This window comes from Monodelphis domestica, chromosome 3 (genome assembly GCF_027887165.1).
Source record: "Monodelphis domestica isolate mMonDom1 chromosome 3, mMonDom1.pri, whole genome shotgun sequence".
NCBI lineage: Eukaryota > Metazoa > Chordata > Mammalia > Didelphimorphia > Didelphidae > Monodelphis > Monodelphis domestica.
The window spans coordinates 90,383,562-90,400,267 of record NC_077229.1 but is presented as its reverse complement, the minus strand read 5'-3'; the positions used below and the strand labels follow the sequence as shown (position 1 = coordinate 90,400,267).

Genomic DNA, 16,706 nt, shown 5'->3' with positions numbered 1-16,706 from the left:
TTGGTTTCAACTTCCTTTCACTGTAGCTGTGTGTATCCTTGCACACCTCAAAGGACCTCCAGGTGCCTGATTGATTAAATTAAAAGGGAGAGGAATTCCAAGTCCCTGATACCAATTCCCTTCTCACAGAATCTAGTGTATAAGCCAGTGGGGGTGGGGTGGAGGGTGGAGAGATGAATCTTTAATGAAATAGAGCTCCCAACTGCTCTAGATGAAAAAAAAAAACAGAGCTAATAGAAATTCTGAAGAGCCAATCCTGGTTTCAAGAGAAATATAAAGAGGTAAATACAAATAATCACATGGCACTAAACATGGATAAATAGCTTACATTCTACTACAGGGAGAGAAAACATGACCCCCCCTTAACCTTATTATTATCAGGGGTCATAGAGAAAGTCTAATTAGGCAGAAGGCCTGGGAATTCTATCAATAATCTTAAAAGCATGGATACATTGGGGAGAAAGGGAGAGGAAGGTTAGGGGAAATTATTTTACATAACTGGGATGTGCAAGTAGAAATCTACACAAAGTTGGAAGAATTAGGAGAGAGACTGAAAATTCAACCTTATTCTCATTGGAGTTGATCAAAGGAAGAAAGAAAAAACACAGAGTGGCTGAAGAAATTCATTTCAGTCAATAATGAAAATAGAAAGGAAAGAAAGAGAGGAGGAAATTAGTGAGAGGATAGGTTAAGGAAGGGATTAGTCATAAAGCAAAACTATAAAGAACATACAAAAATATTTTTACCTTTTTTTGTGGTGGCAAAAAATTGGAAACTGAAGGAATATAACTATCAAATGGAGAATGGTTTAACAAGTTATGGAATAGGTAATTCTCTCTAGGATAGAAAGCCACGCCTGGAGGATTCAAATGTGGCCTCAGACACTTCCTAGCTATAGGACCTTGGGCAAGCCACTTAATCCTAGTTATCTATCCCTAGACAACTGCCCTTCTGCCTTGGAACTGATATTTAGTATCAATTCTAAAACAGAAGGTGAGGATATTTTTTTTTAATTTATGGAAAATGTGATAGGATACTATGTTATAAGAGAGAATGCAGGAGACAGTTTCAGAGAATCCTGGGAAGACTTGTATGAATTGATACAAAGTAAAATAAGCAGAATGAATAATTTCTATAAAGGCAACAATATTGTAAAGTAAACAACTGAGAGATTTGGGAATTCTGATCAGCAAGATGATTATAATTCCAATGAAACATGAGTTCCAGATGAAACATGCTATCTACCTCCTGACAGAGGTAAAAGACTAAAGAGTTCAAAATGAGACTTTTTAATTTTTTAACCTGGCCAATGTGAGCATTTGTTTTGCTTTAACTTAGGGAAAAGGTGAGAGGGAAAAAAGATGGGTTTTTACTGGTTAAAAAAAATGTAATTTTTTAAAAAGAAATCATCTCCTAGGACCTCCCTGAACCCCCATTTTACAAATGAACCAAAATGCAACAAGATTATAACAAAAACACTAATGTTATTTATCAATTTAGGATTTGTAAAACACTTCACATACATTATCACATTTGAATCCCAATAACTCAGGTTACACAAGAAGACTCAGAAAGGTTATACATATCATAAAGCTAACTGTCAAAAGGAGATTTTGACCCAACGATTCCTGATTTCAAGTGAACTCTTTCAACTACACCATGATGTGCAAGGCCACATAGGTACGAAATAATATTTGACAAAGTTGTTTGTAGTATGATTTATGAATACAATGGAAAAGACTGGAAAGCAGTGCAATTTAAGTGGGGGAATAACTAAACTGAAAGGTTAGGGGTTAATAGATCAATATTAACCTAGATGCCTTTGGTGAAGCTGCCCAAGGATCTGTCCTTGGTCCTGTTCTATTCAGTATGTTTTATCCATGATATGGATGAAGAGAACTTTAAACAAGACATAGGGGATATTGGTTTCTTGATGACATGAAGCAAAGGCTGTCAACTGATTAATATAGCTTGTAATTTTTTAAAAAGCAAGTATTTCTTATTGATATGACCTCTTATGACTGATTACATTATGACTTATGACTGATTACTTTTAGTTCTGATGTTAGTAATCATGCATGATGCTAAAAGAATAGAGAATATATTGGGTCGTGTTACTGCTACTACCACTAATAATATTAACACATTTATATAGCATTTTAAGGTTTACAAAAAGCTTTACATACATTAATTCACTTGATACTCACAATGACCCAAATTAGGTACAAATGGTCTCATCCCCTGGATGACAAAATAAAGATCAAAATAAGACACCACAATTCATGAAATACAATGAGGTCAAACAGGAAAGGAATGAACTTAACTTTCTATACTTCAATTTAATCTACTGCAGCTAAATCTACTGCATAAATGCAACTGCTTCCAGGGAAAGTCTACTTGCATGTCCTACTTAAAGTTTATTCTGACATCAAAGAAGCCAAAGTCATCTAATGAACCCCAACCATCACCAGTAATGTTGACTTCTGTCTTAACACTGGACTTTCAAATAAAAGTAAAAGAAAGTAAAAGAAAAAGAAAAAAAAAGTAAGGCTGAATGGCTTTGTGAAACTCTGCCTCACAAATCCAATTCATGCCAGGATCAAAAACATCATCCAGTAATATTGTTTTGGTGCTTTTGATTAAGAAAGACAACCAATTAACATGTCCTATACTAAACTTAGCTTTCTCACCATACTTGCTAATCCTAACTATTCTCTTCTCCTAGTTATTCCTATTTATGCATAAATGTTTCATTCTTTTACATCTGTAACACTACTCTGTAATCTTGGGGTAATCTGATTTCACTCAAAAGGAAGTTACCAGGTTCTGTTCATTCTCTTTCTACAGCATCTCTTACATATACTTTCTCCTCTCTGTTCCCACAATGATCATCCTAATTTAGGCCATCATTACCCACACACACCTAAAATACTACAATTAGCTCTTATGAACCCACACAATCTGATAAGATTCTCTCCCCAGTAAACAAGTAATTTTGCTATATACCAGGTACTGTACTAACTGGAAAAACAAAGAATGGCAAAAACAGTATCTGACCTGAAGGAATTTGCATTAACATGGAAGAGACAACATGCAAACAACTGCATACATATAAAACATCTATAGTTTACATATAAAGTGTATATATATATATATATATATACATTATCACAATATGTATATATACATATAAAGTGTAAATGAAAGGTAATCACAAAAAGGAGGGCACGACCTGAAAAGACCTCTTGCCTTAAGTGGGATATAAATTGATCCTTCATAAGGTTAATGAGATAATCTTTTTTACCATCTAATCCTGTCTTTCCTCTGCTCAAAACTCTTCAATTACTCCCTAGTCACTTAATCTAGGAAAAGGAGGGAGAGGAAGAGGTCTGTTTTCTCATCTATAAAATGAAGGATTTGGACTATATGACTTCTAAAGTCCTTTCAACTTGAAACCTATGAACCTGTGACCAGATTGACTATAATCAAATTTCCTTATTTGATATACAATGCAGTAAACAATCTTTTACCACATTTCCTTTTGTCAGTCATATCCCCAAGTATCATATTCTCCATTCCAATTGGACAATGTTTTTTTGCCCCTCAAATACAGTCTCAAACTTTATATTATAACTCTTAAATAACGAGTTATTTCTTATGCTTGGAATGCTAACTTTCCCTATCTTCATATGCTGAAATAATATCCATAACTTTAAAGTTGCAAATGAAACAACAGCTTCCTTCAAGAAGCTTTCTGATTCCCACTGATAGACTTTTCCTAAGTGTTAATTCTCTAAAATTTTACTCTGTATTACATAGTATTATATTTACCTGTGTTGTTGGCCTTTAAATGGTTAATGCTTAAATTCAAGCTTAAACAATCTATAAATTCTTGAGGATTTATCTAAATTTTGAGTTTTCCCCAAATGCCTATCAAAATGTTTTATACACAGTAGACACTAAAGGGGGGGGGGGGGGATGTCAGTCAATGGAACACCAGACCTAGTCAAGAAGATTTGAGTTCAAATCTAGCCTGAGATACTTACTAGCCGTGTGACCCTGGGCAAGTCTTTTTTTTTTAATGTTTGCTTCAGTTTCCTCATCTGTAAGATGAACTAGAGAAGAAAATGGCAAACCAGTCCAAAAACTTTGCCAAGAAAACTCCTAATGAGGTCAAAAGAGTTGGACATCACTGAAAAGAGTAAGCAACAACAAACTAAGAGAAACTGACTAGATAGCTTCTAAGGTCCGCTCCAGGTCTAAATTTGTAATCTTGTAATCCTAGTTTCCAAAGTGGGATAGTTGTCCTTATAAGACTATATTGGGGGGGGGGGGGGGAGGACCTGGGTGGTTCAGTGGATTAAGAGCCAGGCCTAGAGACAAGAGATCCTCGGTTCAAATCTGGCCTTGGATACTTCCTAGCTGTGTCACCCTAGGCAAGTCATTTAACCCCAATTGCCTAGCCCTTACCACTCTTCTGCCTTCAAAATGGTTAATTTGGAAGGTAAAGGTTTAAAAAAAAAGGAAGGTGAAAATTACAAAAGAAGAATGGAAGACCACTTGTTAGGAATATAGTATAGAGCAGAGTCCCCATGAGAAATTAAACTAGATGACTTCTCTTGGGTTAGTTTTAACTATGGAGATTCTGTGATTCTCAAGACATTCCACAAGAACAAGCATAATATCCCAAGGAAGAAACAACTTGACTTGGTGACCAATTAGATGTAAAGGCTTCTTAAACTTTTTGGGGGGTGTCAAGGACTACAGACTCCTTCTCAAAATATTTTTAAATACATAAAATTTCAAAGGAAGCCAGTTATATTGAAATAAAGATGTAATTGTTCCTCCCATCATAGACCTTTGATAAAATAGAGATCCATGCTCCCCAGGCTAACAAAATTGGAAAGGGAATGTAGGGGGCAAACTGATAATAAGAGACAAGAGGGAGGGAAGCTTATTGAGATGATGTACTAGATGTACAGATTTTGGAGGAGGGGGCAGAATATTCAGGAGTAGAAACAGCTCCAGTTAGGCAACTGGAAATACAGGCTACAATAGTAATATCAAATTCTTAAAAGAAAAGAGCACCCAAATTAATCTACTTATTCAGTGCCATACCTATCAAACTACCAAAAAACTTTTTTATAGAATTAGAAAAAATTGTTACAAAGTTCATTTGGAAGAACAAAAGATCAAGAATATCAAGGGAAATAATGAAAAAAATGTGAAGGATGGGGATCTAGCAGTATCAGATCTTAAACTGTACTATAGTATATATATATCAGTGGTCATCAAAACAATATGGTACTGGCTAAGAGACAGAAGGGTGGATCAATGGAATAGACTAGGGGAAAATGACCCCAGTAAGTTAGTGTTCAATTAACCCAAAGATCCCGGCTTTTGGAACAAGAACTCACTTTTTGACAAAAACTGCTCTGAAAATTGGGAAACAGTATGGGAAAAATTAGGTTTAGATCAACATCTTACACTCTATACCAAGAAAAATTCAAAATGGGTAAATGACTTAAATATAAAGAGTGAAATCATAAATAAATTAGGTGAATATAGAATATACCTATCAGATCTGTGGGAAGGGAAGGAATTTAAAACCAAGAAAGAGATAAAGAATATTGCAAAATGTAAAATGAACGACTTTGATTATATCAATTTTTAACAGTTTTGTACAAACAAAACCAATGCAACCAAAATTAGAAGGAAATCAACAAACTAGGAGAACATTTTTATAACAAAACTCTCTGACAAAGGTTTTATTTCCCAAATATATAAGGAGCTAAGTCAAATTTACAAAAAAATCAAGTCATTCCCTAATCAACAAATGGTCAAGGAATATGAATAGGCAGTTTTCACATAAGGAAATCCAAATTATCAACCAGCACATGAAAAAATGTTCTAAATCCCTCTTGATTACAGAAATGCAAACAACTCTGAGGTATCACCTTATACCTAGCAGACTGGCCAATATGGCAGCAAATGAAAGTGATAGATGTTGGAGGAGATGTGCCAAATTGGGATACTAATACACTGCTGGTGGAGTTGTAAAATGGTTCAACCATTCTGGAGGAAGATTTGGAACTATGCCCAAAGGGCTTTATAAGAATACTTGCTCTTTGACCCAGCCATACCACTGCTGGGTTTGTACCACAAAGAGATAAGGAAAAATACTTGTATAAAAATATTTATAGCTACATTCTTTGTGGTGGCAAAAAATTGGAAAATGAGAGGATGTCCATCGTTTGAGGAATGGCTAAATAAATTGTATATGATGGTGATGGAATATTATTGTACTGAAAGGAATAAAGAAATGGAGGAATGTCATGTGAACTGGAAAGACCGCCAGGAATTCATGCAGAACGAAAGGAGCAGAACCAGGAGAACATTGTACACAGAGACTGATACATTATGGCACAATTGGATGTAATAGACTTTTCTACTAGCAGTAATGCAATGAATGGCCCAGGACAATCCCAAGGAACTCGGGGAAAAGAATGCTGTCCACATCCAGAAAAAGAACTGTGGAAATGGAAATGCATTAGAAAAATATGGTTGATCATATGGTTCACTACTGCAGATATGAATAACACGGAAATAAGTTTTGAACAATGATATATGTATAACCCAGTAGAACTGGTTGTTGGATTTGGGAGTGGGGAGGAAAAGAATGGGGAGAGAGGAATCATGAATCATGTAGCAATGGAAAAACATTCTAAATTTTAAAAGGGGGGGAAAAAAGAAAGAAAAGAGGGATAAGGATCTTTTTTTTTACTTGGTTTTAAATGTATCTTAATTTATTTTTATAAATATTTCCCAATTACATTTCATTCAAGAATGTTGTAAGCTAAGTCTAACCCCTCTGGTCTACAGTACACAGTTGAAAGTCAATCAAAAGAAATAACAGTAGAAGCTAAAGAACCATAGGCGCCCCTAAGGAAGAACACAAAGAAATATAAAGAGGACAAAGCCTGACAAACCACTCAAAGAACTTTGGGTAAATGATGTGGAAAGAGAAAGAAAGTAAAATAAAAGAAGCTGTCAGTATGGTCAAATAAGAAAAACTAGAGAATGTTAAGTATTAAAGAAGCCATGGAAATAGAGGTTAAGGACTAGGGGATTCAAAAGCATTAAAGATGCAGAAAGAATAAAAGTTAAGAAAAGGTTCCTAGGTACTAAATCTATAGAATACTAACTACACCTAAGATAATAAAGAGCTAAGCTCCTTACCTTTCAAGTAGTTTGTTGTGGGGAATTTCTTTTATCCACTATCCAGACCTTTCTGTTTATTACCTACTCCATATAAAGCAGGGTGTGTCATATCTATTTGGTTACTGAAAGCAGGTCTACTAAAAGATGTGAGTAGGGAGGAAGAAGAGGCACATAAACAAATTTGCAGATACTTAAGAACTGAATTTGGATAGAAGACCAGGCCTGAAGTAAAAAATTCCTTCCTTCATTCAAATCTAGCCTCAGACATTTACTAGTTATGTGCCCCTGGGCAAGTCATTTCATCTAGCAAACCATTTCAGTATCTCTCAAATGGGATTAAGAATAGTGGGACACAAATGAAAATGACTAAATGCTAAAGACCTGAAATATTGAATTATGTTCCTCTGATCAAGTTGAAATATGGTGCTAATTTCTATCACCCCTTAAAATAATGAAGAGATAAGACACCAATTTCCGCTATATATATATATATATATATATATATACACACACACACACACACATATATATATATATATATATATGCGCTAACAGTCCATCTTTATGGTTCTTAAGAAAAGTACTATTTTCTGATTAGGTGTTCTTAGTAAAGCTAAAAGCTAAATGCTGGAATCAACACACTACCACTGACAAATCTAGTGTAAAAGAAAAGAATTGGGGAGGAGCAGTAGGAAGTGACCTTAAAGTGTTGAGGAGAATCTTACAACAGTTTTACTACAACCAGACTTGGGGTAGCTATTGCTTCCTTGATTTCAGCAACCAACCACAACTTTGAGTGACAAGTCTCTATATTTGGTATAAGTCCAAATGGCCAGGGTTTGCCATGGGATAGGAAGCCAGAATATAAACGAAATGGACCATACTCCACTGTGAAAAAAGTGGGCTTGGTTTATGATGGTGTAAACAGTTAGGTTGCCCAAATTCCCATTTCCTAAAAATGGAACACTTGAAACCTTTCTAACAAAGAAACAAGATCCTTTAATACTATATAACTGGATGACAAGTTAATAGAGAAATTCTTAAACTCCAGGCCATGAATTTGTTTATAAAACTATTTTAATGTAATTAGTTTCCTTTATAATCCTATGTATTTTATTTTATGAACTGGAAAAAAATAATCTTATAAAGGGATAGGTTTCCCCAGGCTGCCAGGAAAAAAAACACACACACAAAAAAGGAAGAACTAAATTATTCTGGAAAGTCTCTGCAACCATTCTTCTTATTCATTTTTTCTCATTTTCAAATTGTTTTTTTTTTGCTTAGTTTGATAAATATTCAATTATTTGAAGTAAGATTGCTCCTCTGGTTGATTTTATTTACATTTTTTAAATGTAACTTCTACTGAATTTCTCCTTTCATTGTAATGTGTAGGTGGAGCCCAAGTATTCAGAACACAAGATCTAACAAGGTCCCACCAAGCTAAAAAGGATTAGGCTAAGGATCCAGTAAATTCAAAGACAATCATCACAAGAAGGAATATAATTTAATAATTTTCTCAGTCCCAGGAACTAATATATGATCCAAGTCATAGAAAATATGGTTTTTCCTCATGAAACTAGAGAACATTGCTTCTCAAGTTTTTATCTGTAAAATGGAGATACCTGTAGCTACCTCATAAAACTGTTCTGAGGCTGAAATAAGGTAATATGCATAAAAGGGATTTGCAAGCCTTAAACACTATATAAATATCGATTATTATTATTACTTACCAATCAGAATCATAGATATGGAGATTGCAGGGACCTTAGAAATCTTCAATTTACAGATGCTGACCTGAGGAAGTGACCTTTCCCACGGTCATATGGGGAGTAAGCAGCAGAACTCATGGCCTTGGGACTCCAGATAAGGAGGTTTTTCCCACTGCTTCTGCCCCCTTTAAATGATAAAAGCAGCACTTCTACGCAATATAATTTGTTTTACAAAAAAAAATTAAAATCTGACATTGTAACTTTACCATGTGACATGAACACAATAGGAGTTTCAAAATATCCCTTACAATATTTTAGTGACCATTGCCTTACACTAGGCTGTGAGGATGTCAAACCTAGTATTGACCAAGTTTATTACCTAGCTCTGTTTTAATAAACGATAGGAAACATGCCTTCTGTAATCTCATAGTAGGACTCCTAGAGATTACCGGAAAAAAGAACCTAAATCAATTATCCCAAATACACTGGATTAACTCAATTTCGGTGCTTCCTTATCTCAAGCTTAGCCAGAATGCTGTGATTCTCAAACCAAACTACCATCTTTTAAACACGGACACTCAAAGCCACTACCCAACTAAACCAGCCTAGTTCTATTTAGGATCAATGAAATTTCCATCCTACCCAAAGCCTGGCTAACCTTTTCTGTATCTCTCATCAAGAGACCTGTCACTAGTCTAGTCCCAGAGACTGATAGTCCGAAGCTACTCCGTAATATTAGAAGAATTTTAACAATGTGTCAATTCCACAACCATTTCTAAATCTGTCCATATTCGAAAAGTAATAGAACTGGATTGTTTGTATTCGGAATCAGTCTTTCCCATCCCCACTTACAAGGAGTCAACTTCTATAACCCCAGTTTGGTCACAGACATAAGAGGTGACTGACCATCCTTCCCGACCACTCTAAGGGCCAGGCCCTACTTCTTCAAATGTTGTTGGGCTTTTCTTTTCTTTTTTAAAATTCATTAGCACCTCGTTTGCTAGGGTGTGTTGGAACCACCCACAATTGTCACCGGAGGAGTCTTTTGTGAGCGGCGGCTACCCTCCACTAACACCACCGCGGCTTTTCAACCCTCCCACTACAAAAAACGACCACATACCCAGGTACCCTCCCAGCCCACGGAACCCCAGTTCCCTTCTCCTTGCCCCCTCCTATTCCCCCAGGGTTTAATGGAAAGAAAGAGAACACCCGGGCCACGCGCGACGCCCTCCTCCCTTCCCGGACACCGCGGCCCCCATTGTGTCCCAGCCCCTCCTCCTCCTCCAGCTCCGGCCAGGCCGGACCGGTGCAGGCCGGACCGGTGCAGGCCGAGTGACAGCCGACTTGCGCCGCTGACCAGGCACCCGAACTTCAGAGCAGAGCGCGTTCCCCGCCTACCCCGAGGCGGAGCGGGCGACCTGCCGAGAAGGCAGCCCGTCCGGCTCAGTGGTGGGTCCGGGGGCTTCCGCGGAGCCTGGGAGGCACCGTTTCCCGGCTCCGCGAAAAGCTGAGGCTGGGGATCGGGAGGGGGAGGGAGAAAAGAGAAGGGGGAAGGGCAGCGAGGGGGGAGGGGGCCCCCCACCGGCCGGGGCAGTTAACGCATCTAACCGCCCCTCACTGGCCCCGTCGGGCCCGGGCCTGAGCGGGGACACCGCCCCCGCCCCCACCCCCACCCCCTCGCCCCGGTCCCGGCGCGGGGACCCGAGCGGCCAGGCGGGGCGCTGGAGACAATGAACGGGGGAGGGCGGCGGCGGAGGCGCTGCGATGGAGGCGGGGAGAGGAGCCAGGCTGGGCCCGGGACGCCCTGGGGCGGCGGGGCTCGCTCCCCAGCCCCTAAACAGCGCAGTCTTCGGCCCTGCGGCCCGGCGGCCCTCTCTCCGTCCCAGCCGGGCCCGCCATCGCGCTCGTCCCTAATGGGCCACCTCGGCTCGGCCCCGCACGCCCGCCGCCTCGCGTCACCTCCCCAGGGATGTGAGGGGGCTGCCGCGGCGCAGAGTGAACGGGGCGGGGGGTAGAGGGAGATTCCTCCAGCTTGGGCCTCCCTACGCCAAGGCGAAGACACCCATGGCCTCACCTGATGGCCACCGCCCGGCGCGTCAGCTCCGTCACTCCGTCGCGGGGTGGCTGGGCCAGCAGCCTCTGGCTCCTTCGCTGGGACCGGGCCCCTTTGCTCGCTCGCTCGGCCAGCACTCGACCCCTCCGCAGCAGAAGCTCTATCCGCGATGGGCCCGCACCGCCCCGGCCGCCATTGGCCCCAGCACCCACACCCGCCCGCCCATTGGCCACGGCTGACAGCTCCGCCCCTCCCCCTCCGCTCCGCCGATCAACAAGGCAAGGCCCGGCCCCTTGGCCAGCAAAGAGGTGGGTTAGAAGGGACTTCGGGCACGGATTGGCCGGGCCTCCAGGGAGGCCGCACCTCCTCATTGGACTAGCTCGCAGGACTCCCGACCCTCCCACGTGCCTGCTGCCCGGTCACACTCCCATTGGACCCAGCGAACACCATTCAGCCTCTCTCGACCAACCCAATGGCTAAACAGTCTGAGATTGACAACGGTACCTTAGGGCCCGCCTACCGGCTGCACTAAATTGAACCACTATTGGCTGCAGGGCAAGCCGGAGGCGCAAAGAATGGATATGGCAGAAGTCACTCAAGTCTCTCTCAGTAGAGCCCCCGCCCTAGCAATCAGGCTGGGAAATGAGTACGTGATGCCCAGCACAACAGCAGCCAGGGCTTTGGGAGAGTGGGGTTTCTCCGAATGTTGGAGACCTCTCCAATTTGCATGTAGAGACCTTAGCACCTGAGAAAAGAATAGGGAAGTGAAAAAGGGAAGGAAAGACCTTCTGGACAAGTGGAAAATACGGAATGCCCGGCCCCTCTCCCAGGTGGGGTGGGGAGGGACCCAAGGCCCAGGTCATAAAGAGAAAACTGAGGCCCTGGGGTTGTGACTTTTCCCCCAAGGTCATACATTAAGTGGTAGAAATGAACTCAGAATCCAAGCACTCTGAACCCGAACTCCACAGCTTTTCCCATTCACCACTGCCTGTTTCCCTTTTCAATTATAGTGCCCCAAAATCTGCTTCTGATTTCTAAACAATTCCCTATCTGCCCACTGAAGCTATTTCCAAACCTCTTCCCTCCCCGAAGAGATCTACCCTTAGCTGAGAAAATTGAGGATCTTCCTTGTGAGCTCCCTCTTTTCCCATTCTCAACTTTCTTGCCATTTCTAACTTCATAGCATTTCTTGAACTGGACCCTTCTCTCTTCTCACAGCTAAGCATCTTAGTTCAGGTCCCCATCATCTCTCTCCTAAACTGTTGCAACCCTTAATTGGCCTCCCATTCCTAGATCTCTCCAGTCACAAAGAGACCAAAAGGGCTTAAGCTCTCTCCCCTACTCATCCAACTCAAAACTTCCACTTGTGTCTCAGCAGGCCAAAGGGATTTTAAGTATTGATCTGACTCACCTACGGGGCTTCCTATTGTCTCAACTTTATTAAAAACCCTTCTGGAACAATTTTTCAGAGCCATTTCCTACCCTTCTCCAACTTTTTCAGTTCTTCACATCTATATTCCATCTCCTGTCTCCAAGCCTGTTAATACACTCCTTCCTCACTTCCATTCAAGGCATTTTGAACACCACCACCTTCTACATGAAGCCTCTCCTGAAGACCTCAATTATATTGTTTGTTTTTTTCAGGTAAATTCCTGACCAGCAGAGCTCATTTCATTTTTCTTATTTTTCTATTCATATTTCAAAATACTCAAGTAAAGACACAGAGCAAGCATGATTGTAAATTTATTAGATTCATATAATCTAAGCACTTTAAGTATACTTACAAAGCACCCAAGTCCATTCTAATTTGCAAATGAATAAACTGAGGCTCACAGGGGAAAAGGTCCATCTCCTAACCTAGCTAACCCAGTGGCAGACATAAGTCAAGCCAGGACCCAGATTACTTGATTCCAACCTCCCAAACTTTTTCTCTATCAAATATTTGAATGCCTTTTCTCTATTAGGCACCAGAGCTATGGATGCCCAATCCCATGGCCCATTGCTATAGAACCATGGCAAATAAAGATTTGGTCCAATTTCATTGCCTTTACCTTCAGAAAAGCTGTTTTTGAAACAATACATTATATAAATTTTCCATTCATACAGCACCTTTAATTTTCAGGTCTCCTAGAGCCTTCTCTGACAATACATTTTGGAATATACTCTACTGAAGTACATAAACAGAGCCAAATGCAATACAATATTTCCAAGTTTAAAAACTGAATTTCCAGTATTTTTAGTAACTACATTTTTTGCAAGTAGAAAAATGGCATATATTTTAAAATATATCGCACATTGTCTTTCTCTCTTCCTTTGTTATAAACTATTTCTTTTATCTGTATTACTGATTTCTTGGAGGTATTTTCTTTTTATCCCCTTGACAGAAAGTGGGGGGGAAAAATCAGTATTCTTTATTATTTTGTTTAGTCATTTCAGTCATGTCCAACACTTTGTAATCTCATTTGGATTTTCTTGGCAGAGATACTGGAGTGATTTGCCATTTCCTTCTCCAGCTCATTTTACAGATGAGAAAACTAAGGCAAAAAGGGTTAAGTAACTCAATAAAGATCACACAGCTAATAAGTACCTGAGGCCAGATTTGAATACTCAAAGATAAATCCTCTTGCTTCAGGCCTGGCACTCTTAACGGAACACCTAAGTTGAATTCTTTATTATGTATCAATCCAAAATTTGTTTTCCCTGGGCTGGTCTTTGCAATATGAAAGTTTAACATGAGGTTTTAGAAATCTTCACAAAGATACCTTTTCTTAGTTCATTTGCTTGCCCCTTGAACATGCCCACGTCCAAACAATCATTCTCTGCCTCATACTTAAGATGCCTCCAAAGCAAATGCCTGCCCCTCTGTGTCTTCAGCAGTACAACAGTTAAATCAACAGCTCAATTTATCTTGACAGGCAAATGAGTACATTAAAGATCTCAAACTCAAGTTTTCTGACTCCCTATCTAGGATTCATTTCACACATATGATGCTAACCTCACAATTGGTTTACACAGGTAAATTTGAAATCTACCTTAAAGTATTACATTTAAGTGGACTTTGATAAATACTTGTTGATTTCAACATTTGCAATTAATCTTATCAGAGCCCAGAAAGAGATTAATACCCCTAACAGAACAAGGAGGGATTATGACACAGGATAAAAAATTCTCACAATCTCATTTTAACTATAAAATGGAAATGAGAAAATATGACAGTCAGAGGGGCACTGACTCTGGCTAGAGGAGGTATCTGTGGGAAAATCACATCCCTCTTCCCGCCTCAAGTTCCTCAACGGTAAAATGAGGTAGGCAGATGAGGTGACCTCTGAGGATCTTTCCAAATCTCAATCCTCAATCTATCTTATATGCACTACTTAATGTACAAGAGTGTTGGAAGGTTTCCTTTCAAGTGCTACAGAAATGGGAGTTAGAAAAATTCATACTGAATGAAAATCAGACTCTTACAATCACACACAAAAAAAGCAAGTCATCACCAGCTGTTCAGAAATCTTCACAATCCCAATAACATATCTATTCACTCTCAGGATTTAAGAAAACCATGTTAGAAATCTGAAAATTTTTTTCCAGACATTTTATGAAGAAAAACAAAACACACATTCATCTTTAAAAGCATTTATTTTGAGAACTTAGAATCTGCACATGTACAAAAAACATCTGAGCTTTTTTGAAAAAGCCTACACAATGTTTCATTGTTTTAATCCTACCCATTAATATTCTACCATAAGGAAAAGTTTTACAAAAAAACAGCATCATTCCAGTCTGTCTGCAGTCGAGTTAAAATATCCCTGTTACATTGAGGTATGATACTGCAAACATTGGGTACTGTGAGAAAAACTGAAAATCCATTCACACACACACAAAAAAAAAAAACCCCAACCCTAAAACTAAGTTATCTTTCTTGGTTCATATACAGTAACTGAAAAAAATTTCATTTGGAAAAGTGTCTTAAAAAAAGAAAAATTTCCTCACTTACGAAATGCTCCATTTTGAAATGGAAATGCATTTAAAATAATGATAAATGTAAATTAATCTTACCAAAATGCACCCTAGCAAAAGAGTTTCAAAGTTTACAATGCCACGCTAATGACGTTTGGCTACAGTGTTCCATTTTCAAAGGAAGAAATATAATCTGGTTGGCAATTTCAACATTTCAGTGCTAAAAAGAACCCAGTCTTTTAGAAACAGACCAAAGGCACTTAAGAATGGGTCTAATATGTTCCACAATGGCATTCTGGATCAGAGACAGCATCTGGCTGAACAACCAGTTCCCTCGGTAAAAGAAGCGTCCAGCTGAGGTAGCGTTCTGTATTGCCCCAAGCACTTAGCTAAATGTGGGCCGAGAGCTTTTTATACTTATTTTAAACATAAAAATAAACTGGTAAAGAATGGCCTTGAAAAAGAGTATAACCCATTTTTTGCAAGATTTTTTTTCTTTAAACAATTTCTCAAAAAACCATCCAAGCAACAGGTCCAAAAATACCAGGAACCATCTTAGAGAATTTGAACATCAAAATATTGCCAAAGAGCTGAACATACTTCTACCTTTGAGGCCAAATCCACAGACTTTTACAAAGATTGTTCTAGCAACCAAGCCACATTCTACATAGGAGAGGGATCTTTTGAGAACTTAATGTCAGGTTCATTAGCAGCTTTTACAAAAAGTAGGAAAATTTTATGCTTATAAACTGCAGGTCTTGGGAAAGAAAACTGAATGCAGTATACAACATTTTTAAAAAGCCACAACACATATAAAATAAATCCCTCAAAGTTTATAAACATTTTTTTAAAAGGGTAAGGAAGACAAATCTTTTCAGGGAAAAGGTGAAGCTCTGTGTTTAAATTAAGCTTACTGGAAACCCACTGCCAAGTTTTACCATCAAAGTAAGAAAAAAGAAGTGCTTGATAAAATCACCGCCCATTGCCATAGCCTGGGAAGAGCTGACTGAGGATAGTTTGCAGCGTCTGATTCACTTGCATGGAGTAAGATTTACCCAGCTCATACCGACAAGCTGGGCAGCTGTACACCTCGGCTCGGAAGGATCGGTCCAAACAATCCTGCAATCAAAGTTTGGAAGATTTTAGAACAAGTTGTAAACAGCAACCAAATGTTAAACACAGAGAAGCCCATACGTCACCATTATCACAATTCAGTTTTTTCTTTTATTAAACTGGTTGCATCCTACACAGAAAACTCACATGTGAGTCATTAAAATGATTCTCTAAATTCTTTGCTACCTCTTCTACCCGTGTCAAATCTCTATTACTAAGTATAGAAAAACACTAAGCTACAAATGGACTCTATTAGGATGATTCAGATTGCTAGCTTATATTTCATTTCCAAAGGCTAGATTCCTAGGGAAAGCATTTCTACAAACCAAGATCTAGTCTCAAGGATACTGGTAATAATAAATTGTTACATGAGATCATAGAATCACAGATGTGATTGGAAGAATTGGAAGGGATATCAGGAAAGAGACCCTTCATTTTACTAGAATAGGAAATGGTCAAGGTTATTAGAAATGATCATATCAAATTCTATTATAATTGAAATGGTATTTCATCCAATCAGATTGGATTTGGGAGTTTTCTGGGTTGCTTTTTTAAACTATTGATTTATGTAAATATGTCAACTTGGGCATAAATATGCAAAATGTTGTTCTAAGAATTGTCTGAGCATTTATGTAGAATGCCAAGGCTAGAAG

The 16,706-nt window shown here is 39.2% G+C and overlaps 2 protein-coding genes across 11 annotated transcripts in view; both read right to left on the bottom strand.

The window, feature by feature from the left end:
- KDM4B (lysine demethylase 4B) overlaps positions 1-11,490 on the bottom strand; it is a 308,063-nt gene extending 296,573 nt beyond the window's left edge. For 3 of the 6 annotated variants that reach the window (XM_056822463.1, XM_056822464.1, XM_056822465.1), the window contains exon 1: positions 11,005-11,246. Coding sequence is in view for 1 of the 6 variants with exons in the window: in XM_001375298.5 (XP_001375335.3) it covers positions 11,005-11,354 (350 nt within the window). In the remaining 5 variants the exon portion in view is untranslated. Of the gene's footprint in view, positions 1-11,004 lie in introns of all 6 variants that reach the window. The other 3 variants (XM_001375298.5, XM_007488942.3, XM_007488941.3) reach the window with 3 other exon arrangements.
- Positions 11,491-14,600: 3,110 nt separating this feature from the next.
- UHRF1 (ubiquitin like with PHD and ring finger domains 1) overlaps positions 14,601-16,706 on the bottom strand; it is a 45,915-nt gene continuing 43,809 nt past the window's right edge. For all 5 annotated transcript variants that reach the window (XM_016432098.2, XM_016432097.2, XM_056822466.1 and 2 more), the window contains one exon: positions 14,601-16,059. In XM_016432098.2, coding sequence (XP_016287584.1) covers positions 15,913-16,059 — 147 coding nt within the window. In that variant the 3' untranslated portion in view covers positions 14,601-15,912. The remainder of the gene's footprint in view (positions 16,060-16,706) is intronic.